The sequence below is a fragment of the Vanessa cardui genome, chromosome 18 (assembly GCF_905220365.1).
Source record: "Vanessa cardui chromosome 18, ilVanCard2.1, whole genome shotgun sequence".
NCBI classification, from domain to species: Eukaryota; Metazoa; Arthropoda; class Insecta; order Lepidoptera; family Nymphalidae; genus Vanessa; species Vanessa cardui.
The window spans coordinates 9,442,906-9,455,200 of NC_061140.1; the positions used below are offsets into that span (position 1 = coordinate 9,442,906).

The window sequence follows — 12,295 nt, forward strand, 5'->3', positions numbered from 1 at the left end:
GAGAGTATTATAGAAATTGTTACGAGTATTATAGAAAAATATTTTGAAAAAGTTAAAATACTTTTTTTATATGAACGAAATGTAAAAGTCAACAATTAATTTATGTATTTTCTATCAACTACAAAACAATTTTATAATACGAGGTTATAATGGGGATGATGCGGGATGGGTTATTTGGTTTTTTTAGATGATTCAACGACAATCCACCACCAACATTGGGGGGTATCATTCTTGCCGTTAGTTTTCGATAAAAACAGGACATTACTGACGATGAAGTTTAAAAACAAATCTTGAGAATATGTCCATTACAGACACGAAAATAAGTAATGTATATCAATGAAAATGAAATAAACATTTCCAAGTAAATCATAAAATATATCCCAGAATTATATAGGATATATTTTGCCAGGAAACTAATTGCTTTAAAGATCAAGGTATCCATTCAGTAGTAAGGTATAAAGAAAAAAAACAGTCTTGATATTTACATTTATTGTTATTCTACATTATCTTATTTTTAGCGTTTATATTTTGGAAATGTGATCGCTATGCAGTGAAATTACCTCACAGACGTTTCATTATAATACAATTATAAAAATTATCCTATTTCTTATAATAAATAAATTAGAACAACTATTTTTATTGGATGATTTATTAAAGCTAAGAAACTGCTTCTCTGAGGATCTTGACACTTAGTAGAAAAAGACAAAGTAGATTCAATAATTGTACACATTTACTAAAATGCGAAACACATACTGTAATTCATATTTAATTTAGTGAAAAAGATCAATGAAAAATACATATTCAACAATTATTACAGAGGGATTGCTACTGTTGCATTATTCAGATATAAATACAAGTCACTTATTTCTGGATTTGTTTTTTAAATGTCCAATATTGTACATCATTGCTATTGGTATGCAACTCTATGTAATTAAATGCATAAATAGATCTTTGTACATTTCATAAGGAGGAAAACAACAAAAAACATCACAATCTTTTCATATAACATACACCTGCTGTCATTTTTTACAACAATAATATCGTATGACATTTCAAAGTTTACTACTACGATAGAACAAAAGACAGATATTACTCATAACACACAATAATTGTAGTAGCAATATTTAGAAACTCACAAGATTTTAACTCTACAACACATAATCATTTGTTTGGACAGTCGATATTTGATTCAACAGCTTTACTGTTACATTTATTTTCTTTATCAATGCACTTGAATAAGGAATGTGCAATAGATTCCGAAACGCCTTTCATTAGTTTCGTCAAACGCTCTCGGCGAGTGTCCAGTGTCCCCAACAGGTGTTCACTTTATCATATCACTGCATCCGCATGCTCGTTGCGCTGACGCTCGCGTGGCTGTTTAGGTAGGCAGAAGGGGTACTTCTGCATAGGAGTGCTCCTGTTCATCTTCAGAAGAATGGCCGCTGGCGTAGGATGGTCGACCACTCTTCTCCCTCAGTCAGTACCTGATATGATAACATAGTCAGCATAAATCAATATTTTATAACTATGACAATACAAAAAGGAAGTAGAATTTTTTTTAATCTAAAATCATTTGCCACCCTTGACTTAGATTTGCTACATATTGATATATAATATATAGCTGGATATGAGTTATTACCTTGAAAGTAATGTGTTTAATTTTATTACTACTTCTATGTTAGGAATAAGCTCCTAACATAGATCAAAGAAAGGTTGCGAATGTGGGGGATACCATACTTTGCTGGATCTGTTTTATTCATTTGTGATTATTATTAATACACAGAATTAACATAATTACCTTCGATACGTATCGTGGCTGTCCCTGTCTGAGTCGGCGTAGGGAGCCCAGTGTGACGGGGTGGCGTCATTATCCTCTGTGTTATTACTTGTACCTTAAACGAAAATAGAATAGGACACACACTTTAAAACACTAAAAAACATAATTTTTATCAGTTAGGGCTATTTTGTAACAATCTCGAGAATTTGTATAAAACACAACAGTGAAATGAGAGAATGTGGTACACGAAAATGTCAATAAGAATTATAAAATTTATAAGATACACGTATCAAAATGGCGTATATAGGTACACTCGTGAGATATTGACGACGACGATTTGTGGTTGTCAATATCTCACGAGTGAGAGACTAAGAATTGAATTCTTACAGAATCGCACTACTGATAAAAATACTAGCATTATTTTAATCTTTCTAAAAAATGGGTAATCTTTTTCATATTTATCTTGCATATTTACTTCTTTTTATTACCTGACATGTATTGAGTAAAATACATTATAAATTACTGTGGTTTATTTGAAACTTACCACAGTAATTTATAAAAAGAATCTAATCGAAAGAATATATTTATTGTTAAATTATGCATTTAAAGCAAAGCGGTAGTAATAAGTTCTGTGTGGAAGTAAAATTAAAGTGTACATGTTTCACACTAAATTAAAGGGTGATTTTGTCGTATCATAAATCAATAAATGTTGACCAAAAATGTTGTCGAATTGACCAAAGTTGTTTTCAAGTGCATAATATGGCAGAACTATAGAAAATCGTCAAATCAATAAGATTGGAATAAGCTATTGGAGCACTAGTTCACACAATCTCTGTTACTTTACTTACAATGATCATTCGAGACGGTAGATCGCGGTGAGGACGCATCGTGAGTGAGATGAGATTGCGCGTTGTGTGAGACGCTCACGTGAGAGTGCGCGGCCTGCGGAGACGCGGGAGCGGGAGGGGAAGGACTGTCCAGAGATATCACTGCGCCGCCGCTGGGCGACCTGTACCCACTCGACGAAACTGCTTCGGCTAAAACAATAGTGACAATAAGAACGTAGCAAGTAAATCAACCGAATTAGTTGGCATTGACAGATGATTTATTTAAAAATGGATCAAGTATGAGCATGTTTCTATCAAGCTTTCTTTATATTTAAATCGCAATGTTATTGTTTAGTTTCAATGTTGTCAGAGGAATAACCAATTCCTCTTATTCTTAGAAGCTGAAATGTTACATGTTTGTTTGGTTCTGACAATGTTTTTTTTCATGTTAAGCATGACTTGATTCTACACTCTGTTAGAGCTCCAGAGGAAGAATCTCCAACTGTCAACTGCCAGCTGCAGCGACACGAAAACTTGTATACTATTAATACAATACTTATTTTTGAACTTGTTGGTGCTAGCTCAGAACTGACCCTACCTTTAGTTAAGATAAACTTACCACTAGATGTTGTGTATGCATCATCAGTTTTTATCGTAGCTTCTAGAGAGGATGGAGATAACTTTGGCTGTGGCAATTTTCTTTTGAGAGGTAATTCATCATCTGAGTCTGAAGTCAGGTCCACTAGTACTTCGGCGGTTTTAGGCGTTCTTCCTTCCCCAACTGCGGCTCTTTTGGCTCCATTGTTACTACCCTCTACAGGTATTACTTCTGCAACAATTTCATTAAAAAATGAGCAATCTTATTGAAAATTTTTAATGATATATTTATTCACTACTTAACTACCTGAAACTATACTATGTGCATTTATAATAACAACAACAGCCTGTAAATTCCCACTGCTGGGCTAAAGGCCTCCTCTCCCTTTGAGGAGAAGGTTTGGAACATATTCCACCACGCTGTTCCAATGCGGGTTGGTGGAATACACATGTGGCAGAATTTCTAAGAAATTTGTCACATGCAGGTTTCCTCACGATGTTTTCCTTCACCGCTGAGCACGAGATGAATTATAAAGACAAATTAAGCACATGAATCAGCGGTGCTTGCCTGGGTTTGAACCCGCAATAAATAGAAGATAAAAAAAAGTTTAAGTTGATCCTATTGTACTAATAGGATTGTTGTGTTTTAGTTACCGAGATCATCAGATATGAGGGTAACGGGTTCGGCAGCGGGTTGTACGGGTTGCGGCGCCCGGGCAGGCGGGACGTGTGCAGACCAGTTGCCGTCTGCGTGTAGCTGAATCTCGTTGCACTCGCTCGCTAGCCGAGACGATGTTAGTACTTCTTGGAAATATCTGGAGAAGATTTAGCATGTTGACTAAATGTCCATAATACTGTCTTTATTTAAACATCTTTCAAACAAAGAAAAACCAATTTTTAGTTACATTTTTGACTAGCCATTTATCTAAATGTAATAAAACTAGTTAAAACGGATTTGAATCGCGTATATTAATTATTTTTGGCATCCCGATGTTTCGAGCACTTTACAGCGTTCGTGGTCACGGGTAGAGTCTACCCAAAAATAATTAATATACGCGATTCAAATCCGTTTTAACTAGTTTTATTTCAATGTGTAATCGCGAAAATTTAAGACACCATTATCTAAATGTGTCTGAATCTTATGTTAAATGAAAGTCACAGTTCAGTGAAATCGATAAATACAAAATAATAAGAAATATGAATATAATTTCCATTGACTTACCCATCAACCACCAAAGAGTCATAGGGTGCTGGCCTGTCACATACGGGACACAGCCACGTGGGTTTCCTCTCATTCATCTGTAGGAACAGTGAAGCATCGAAGCACTGCAAGTGTGGACAGTTACCCGGCCGACACGGACACGACATTCGCATCTTGCCCAAAGGACACATAAGTGACACTCTGAGTGATGTTGTTGCTATTTCACTGTCATAGTCTTCTGATAACTTTTCTTTAACTGGTGAAGGAAATATGAGTGTTACTTAATGTATCATCGTAAATATTTTAATATACTATACATACATTGAAGTATGCATGCTTACAAATTACGTTTAGCTAGTATAACAAATTCATGTTAATATGGTAACTTACTCAAGGAACGTGTGTAGTCCGGATTCTTAGTGCCTTTGTTCTTCAACCTCTGTAACAACTCTGCCGATGACAATTTCCTGACCATGAACACGCTGAGCACGTACGCTCGCGTGAAATCTGCAGCCCACGTTACGTGTATCGTGTTTGCCACTGTAGGAGATAGTTTCACTAGAGAGGAGATATTAACCGGTCGTGGTGGTCGTTTTGGCTCCGGGGTTGGCTTATTTGTCGGTATTGGATTCTGTAAAAAGTATTGTTTGTGAGAATTGTTCATGTTGCTTTAAATTACAAATTATAAGTCTTTATACTTACTGGTAGGGGACACATCTTATTATTTACTTTAACATTAACACTAGGTGGGAAGTAGTCTTCTTGTTCACAGGAAGTTTCTAGCAAACAAAACCGTAATTGAGCCTGTAACAAAATGAGACATTCATAATCACAAAACTATTGGTTCATTGTTAAATAGACATTCATGGCAATTATAAATTGTTATCTGGGGTAGATTTCAAAATATGTTGGCTAATCTGAAAGTTTGGCAAGTTAGTTAACCATTTTACATTTTGTGCCATACATATAATGTACTGCTTAGTTTTGGTTGAATTTTATATAACTATAATAAGCATTTGCATATCTCATATTATTTTATATTTTCTTTTGTAAGTTAATATAGATAACGCATTTCCAAACAAATGGTTTATTGGACCAGTTAATTTCTTTTACAGAAGTATCTTCTTTTTTAAATTACAATGTATACACAATTATATAAAAAAATACACACAAAAATTTTCAAAGAGTTTAGTATTATTATTATAGTTTAATGCATTCTATTAGCTACCCAATTTTATTTTAGTATTGGTTTATTTTTCAAATATTACACTAAAATGTATTATGTACTTATAAAAGTCGTTAGAATCAAGCATGCCTTTTGTTTACCTGTATAACATAATCGAGCTTATTACTAGTTCCAACAATGTCTTTCCCTGACGCGATCTCTGTGGCTTGCTGAGGTGTGAGGTGGAATATGAAGGTGCCTTCTTGCATACGACCTGCCTGCATCGGCATCATCGTTGAAGGTTTCATTAACTCCGCCAGTACATCGTAAAATGGTAACCTGGTGATGAGATCAGGTTATGGATGGAAGGCCAATAGCTTTCGAAATATTATTTCTTAGAATATGACAAACATGGCATTAATTGTACTGCATTATAACATCAAGAATAAATAAGGATTTTTGACGCAACAATGCAATTATCTATTGTTAGTAAACGAGCTAACTTCCCACAGTGTTTATGATATTGAGTCTGTATTAAAACAAGGGAAAACTAAAAACTTTATATATCCCAAAAATTATGTCCATTTTGACTTTGAGCTGTCAATGGTCGGCTCGGGAGAATGATTTGACATTTATATACACTCACTTCTTAAACTTGACATCTGGATGCACGGGGAAGGGCGGCAGCGGCGCGGTGGGCGAGGGGGACGGCATGGGCGCCAGCGTGGCGCCCCCGGCGCTGCTGTACCCGTGGTACATGCTGCTCGCATATATAGGGTTCTGACGAGCCTGCGCCGTGTACAAGTTTTAACTGTTCCTTGTCTATGTTACTGGTGAGAGGGCCCTTTGGGAGCCAATTCATCATTCATTCATTCTACAGCTACACGCAATACCGAGATGACCCAGTGGTATGCGCCGTACACAAGTTTTAACTGTTCCTTGTCTATGTTACTGGTGAGAGGGCTCTGTGGGAGCCAATTCATCATTCATTCTACAGCTACACGCAATATTATTACCGAGATTTCCCAGCGGTAAGATTGCATCTAAACCGATCACTGCTGGTCCAACACCAGATAAGCATCAAACCAGAATTTGTGTATCATACATCAAGTACATTGTGAGGAAATCTGCATGTATCTAGTTTTGACACATGTGTATCCACCAACCCGCATTACATCATGGCGAAATAAACTTCAAAGCCTTCTCTTTGAGGGATGGCCTTCCCAAGAAATAAGTCATTTACAGGCTGTTGGTCAAACTTTATGACTGTGTTTCGATTTGAAGTTAATGATTGTAATCACAGGCACAAGGATGGTACAGGACATATTGGAATCCCAAAGTAAAGGAGTATAAAGTATGGTTATTATTTCTTGATATTGCAAAGTCTATGAGCTTAAAAGATTTCTTATCGAAAGGCGATTTTTTGTCTTAATGAAAGAGAAATGTTTGATACCTTGATCAAATTGTGACTGCTATTCTGAATGATAACATAAGTGGTAGTAGAACTTAGGTTCCATAGTTAATTTCGCATTGGCAATATCAGTTATACCAGAAGGAACTATTTATCATGTTTGTATACTTTGAAATTCTCAGTAACAGGCACTTTTCTTCTTTTACCGTACTGAAAAATGCACGCTCCTGTGTTTTGCGAAGCACGTAAAACTGGTGAGCTTTATTTCTCTCCGGTCCTAATTTGTGAGGAAATTGTCGTCCCATTTGATTTTGACAGTGAGGGAAACCATTCCCTCACAACAACTACGAAAACATTACTCATTGAATGATAAAGTATCAGCTGTATTTTGTTTGTTTCTATGACTAGGCATAGACTTTATATGAGAAGGATTTCATACGGAAATTTAAGGCACACTGATGAAATGCGAGTTGATGGATGGAGACTAACAATATATTGCCTTCATCGACAAGCACGATTCAAAGTTAGCGTATTGAGGACTTTTTAAGTTGAATCCGTTGTATGTTAAGCTCTATAGCTATATATACTCAGTACCCTATATAAAGAACGCAAGACACTCACCGTTACTGGCATTGACTGTGACCGTGAATCCTGCGGGTTGTACCCGGTGACTGCGGGATGCTGATACATAGTACGAGAGCCCGGGATAGCCGGTGCCAGCGGATCTTTGCCCTGATTGCCGCTTCCGGGCCCTCCAGACGATAGCGCCTGACTGTTCCTAATGATTAAAAATAATTTATTAATGTGTCTAAAAAAATCTTAAGAGTGATGTAATGATACATTATAAAAATTCAAGAATTCGCACATTAAATTAAACTAAAGTTATCACTTGCTCCGTGTCTTTATCTCGAATAATTTAATGACGTAAGTGGGGATAAGCTTTATAAGTTACATGTGCATGCTGGTTCTTTATTTTCACACATGCATCTTATAAACGTAGAAATTTTCAAAACAATATTGTATCACAACATTTATTCCGATCACCAACACCGCAAGCTTACCATCATGCATACATAAACAGATGACACTCCTGAGTGTATTCTAAGTCTAGCAAACATACAACATCACATACCAGGAGTCCTTCGACCATTTGATTACAATGTTTAACATTTTTTTATTTAACATCAAATTATAACCAGAAGCTTCTTTAAATTTGATTAGGTACTACAATTGCGATAATTCAACAAACATTTCGCTGCGATGAATAAATTGTTTTACTGAGAAGCCCTGGTTACTTCAGTTGCCAATTCGCTGGTGGTACTTACGCAAAGCTTTGACATTTCATCTTGGTAGCATTGATTTTATTATAAATAACATACAATGAAATCCTCTTTTTATATAATAATGCTCATTAAAACAACGCTACTAAAACAAAATGTCCAGTGCAATTCGTCATCACCTAATATGAATAAGAAAGACTGCTAACTCATTAGGGTCATGCTGACACAGCTGCGAGAAAACGCGGGAGGACGTGACACTTGCCTAGTTGTGGTGGTCTTTTGCGAACGTTGCCTGTTCTCATAGGCTTTTACTCGCGAACTAATTTCGGAAGAGTTTCCATTTGCGGCGGGCTCACTCTGGGCAGCATTGACTACCCTCGCTGAAGATCGTGTTTTAACCATTGTTGACGACCGAGTGTCTCATGTCAACTGAAATTAGGAGTCCAAAAATGGACAGAAATCACTATAAAATCGCTTTCAACCTATTGAGATTCTCTGGAAAATTTCTTGCACACCGAAAGGACTCTCCTTATTTCTCTTACCATGACTGGAGTTCAACGGGACGGGGGGGAGCTACAGATCAATCTGCAATTGAATAGTTACCCATTTAGTCTACAATGGTTAAAACATGTCTTACAGCTTTGTACTAGGCAAACCACGAGGTCCAAAACGAAGGTTTAATTTGAAACAATGCTGGCGGTCCCATTATTTATTTTAGAGATCAATAATTCCACTGCAGCTGTGGAAGATTGCTAGGGAGAAAAGTTTTATTAAAGAATTTAGATTTTGACAAAATTAGAAAAGTACTGGGACGACAGGAGCTGGGTAGTAAGAGAAATAAGTTGAAGTCCTGTCAAGGAAATTTTCCAGATGTTGCATTGAACAAATTATAAAACCTTAAATTCAAATTTTATCAAATCTACCGGGGCAGGACCACCTCTATTATAAAAAATACAAAAATAAAGACAATAATAAATTTTATATTTTTGTAATAGGGTAGTTCATACAATACAATATGTAACAACTAGCTGCTTAATTAGCAATCTTATAATGACTACAAATAAATATGAGCACATATTTTATTCAAACAAAATATTTGTTTAGGCTTTGTCTACAGTTAGTCAATAGTTCTATAAAAATTATACAAGATACTTATTAGTAACTACTTTTATTTAAATCAATATTAACATAGATGGAATAAATGAGAATTGCTATACATTGTTTCTCTCATGTTATGTGTGTATACATTATGATTGAAATAATTATTACTTGTGTTTAGGTTGTTTCTTTCCATATTGTGATGGATATATAAGCCATCACATTCTGATCACAGAATATTGATCTAATTGTTTTAATTACCTTTATAACTGCTATTAATATTTTAAGCTACAAAATTAATACTACTTCATTAAAAAATAATACTAGACATATATAAAAATAATGTTTAAATGCCCGTTTTATTATTTTCCAAATATGTATTATATTAATATCAGCTTAGCGAAATGGAGTAATATCTAAACAAGCACGCCAAGTTGCTAGCTTTACAGTAAAGTAAAAAGCCCAAAGTAGTAATAATGATTTTTACATATGCTAACGATTTCTTATTACTTTAGAACCATAGAATACTATTTTTGTTTTTTTTTAAAGCGAGTAATATATTATTTAATGTTCTAAAACAGATGAAGAGTGGTTCTTAACCACGTTCTATTAAGCCGGTGTATAATAAAATAAACCACACTTTATTACTGTATATTATAATGGTCTTTCAAAATTAAAGCATGGTTTAATATTAAACACATAAACAAATCCTAATTGTGTTTTTGAGTTAAAACGTATACAATATTTAAACCAATATGGATGTCAGTCAAAATATTCAACGTTACTCACCATGATATTGCGTTACCGTAATCGTAATATCTATTCATATTAAATTTAAGTTAAAAAAGTTACACTGATATTTATTAACACATATATAAACTATTTACGAATGTCTTTCACAAAACGCCATAACTTGACGCTTGTTGGTCAGTCTGCGGCCGCCACATTGGTTGGGCATAGACACATTTTTTTTCCGACATTCGCCTTAACAATCAAAAGGAACCGTTTATCGTTCAAATGAAATTCAGGTTTATACAGAGTATATATAGTGATAAACTAACCAAGAAAATGCTTTAAATCGCCGACTTATTAAAGGAAAAATACTTCATTAATTGTATTAAATACTTTTCTTCAATTAAATTTCAATATTACGCAGAAAAGAATCACCATAAACAACAGGCTGATGATGTCATTTCCTTATCCTTTTAACTAGGGTTGAACACATAAGTTTAATTTACTTTTCTTAATTTTATTCAAAATATGCTTATATGCATATTTAGAGAGTATGAAACACAGGTTAAAACCGTATCAGTATGAATAATTAATTCACAATATTATAATATCATGTATATCCTATATATATATATATATATATATTCCTATATCTGGAACCACTTTGTCTTGACCACTTTGATATTTTCACTAACCTTAGCTCATAACGTTAAAATTTTAATTAAGTTTGAAAATCGAAATTAAGATTCCAGGTTAAAGGTTAACGTGTGCTATTGGGTTTTTCAGTAGGAAAATTTTCAGAAGCAGTCCAAGTTAAGTTAGCAGAGTAGTGCATTGCTCAATATTCAACATCTCAATCACATAACATAACATCTCAACGACTTGATATACTTAAAGCCTTTGTTTTACCTGAACCTCCTCGCTTATTTCCAATTATATAAATTTCTCTAAATTTTGAGAGCATTATTGATTTCCAAGGTTGGTTTAGTGATCATTTGATCATATAGATATTATAATTTGTGTTTGCATTTGTATACTATAACATTTATTGATAATATGTTAGGTTCCATTGAAAATAGCTACTGAGATCAAAAAAAGTCAGGAATACCTAACCACACTAAACCCCATTCCCAATTTTTCTCCTCTTCAAAATATTTTTATTAAATTTTAAGGAACTTCTTTCATTTTATCCGTTTTAGGAACAATATTTTTTTATGTACTTAAATACCAATTAAACCACTTGTAATGAGAATTGAAAGCAACTTAAATGCATGATATTTTATTTGAAAGTGTAAAAGGTCCAACAGAGTATCGAATGATGTATATATAATTTAATAATCTTATATTTTATAATACCTTTTTTTAATTTTCAAATATTTAAATAAACTATCCGATTTATGAAATAAGTCAGTTTGAGTATCCGATCGTTTCGTTCAAGAATTTAAAGATTTTAATGTAACATGGATACAATGTCAGTATTATGAAAAACATTTATTTTCTTTACTGAATATGTGAATTTACTTGAATATAAATAAATATTATTTAAGGTGAAGTAATAAAAAAAGATTACCAATTTTCTATCACAAATTATATTATTAATTAACTTTAGTATTTCTGAACGTTTACTATAGTACCGGAAACGGATGTTTCTATAATTTCGTCACTACCGTTTCCTAATGATAGGGCTGTGCTATGTCTAATAATTATTTCGACAGTTCCAGGTGCCTTTAAACATAAATTTTTTGTAGTAAAAAATACTTATTTTTTTAATAAGTAGAACTTTTTTGGAACAAATTCTTTAAATTTGTATTAGACAAAAGAAAATCTAACCCAAGGAATGATAAAAACAGATTACTTTAGTTTCTTTAGTCAATACAATCATACATACCGTTACTACTAAATAAACAATAAGAACCTCAATAAATATATACATGTACGTCTAATAAAGACATGATGGCCTGATTTGGTTAAAAAATGGGCCTCTTAACCGATTAATCTGTGTTCAAACTGGGGCAGCATCATTGACTTGTCCTTAAATTGTATATATATTATTCACCTCATTTCGTACAAACATAGATCGCGTATGAAAATCTTGTACGTATATCCAACCGTCTTCTCTTCAGAAAGGTAAGCCAATCTCTTGCCCAGTAATGGGACATTTACAGCTTTTTAATTACGTCAACTAGAATAAGGAGAGTAAATTAAGA

The 12,295-nt window shown here is 33.9% G+C and overlaps 1 protein-coding gene across 5 annotated transcripts; it reads right to left on the reverse strand.

The window, feature by feature from the left end:
- Positions 1-472: 472 nt before the first annotated feature.
- On the reverse strand, positions 473-10,424 carry LOC124537222 (E3 SUMO-protein ligase PIAS3). Of its 5 annotated transcripts, none has more exons than XM_047113984.1 (13): positions 10,146-10,413; positions 8,521-8,687; positions 7,600-7,756; positions 6,214-6,347; positions 5,729-5,906; positions 5,105-5,206; positions 4,793-5,033; positions 4,424-4,658; positions 3,856-4,016; positions 3,224-3,433; positions 2,626-2,814; positions 1,799-1,892; positions 473-1,484 (listed from the first exon to the last, which is right to left on the reverse strand). In XM_047113984.1, the coding sequence occupies exons 2-13, from the start codon at positions 8,658-8,660 to the stop codon at positions 1,478-1,480; spliced, it is 1,848 nt and encodes a 615-aa protein (XP_046969940.1). In that variant the 5' UTR covers positions 8,661-8,687; positions 10,146-10,413; the 3' UTR covers positions 473-1,477. The 5 variants fall into 5 exon arrangements, with proteins under 5 accessions (XP_046969940.1, XP_046969937.1, XP_046969942.1 ...); XM_047113981.1 differs by having other exon boundaries at positions 6,214-6,356; positions 10,146-10,412; XM_047113986.1 differs by lacking the exon at positions 8,521-8,687 and having other exon boundaries at positions 10,146-10,345.
- Between the last annotated feature and the right edge of the window lie 1,871 nt (positions 10,425-12,295).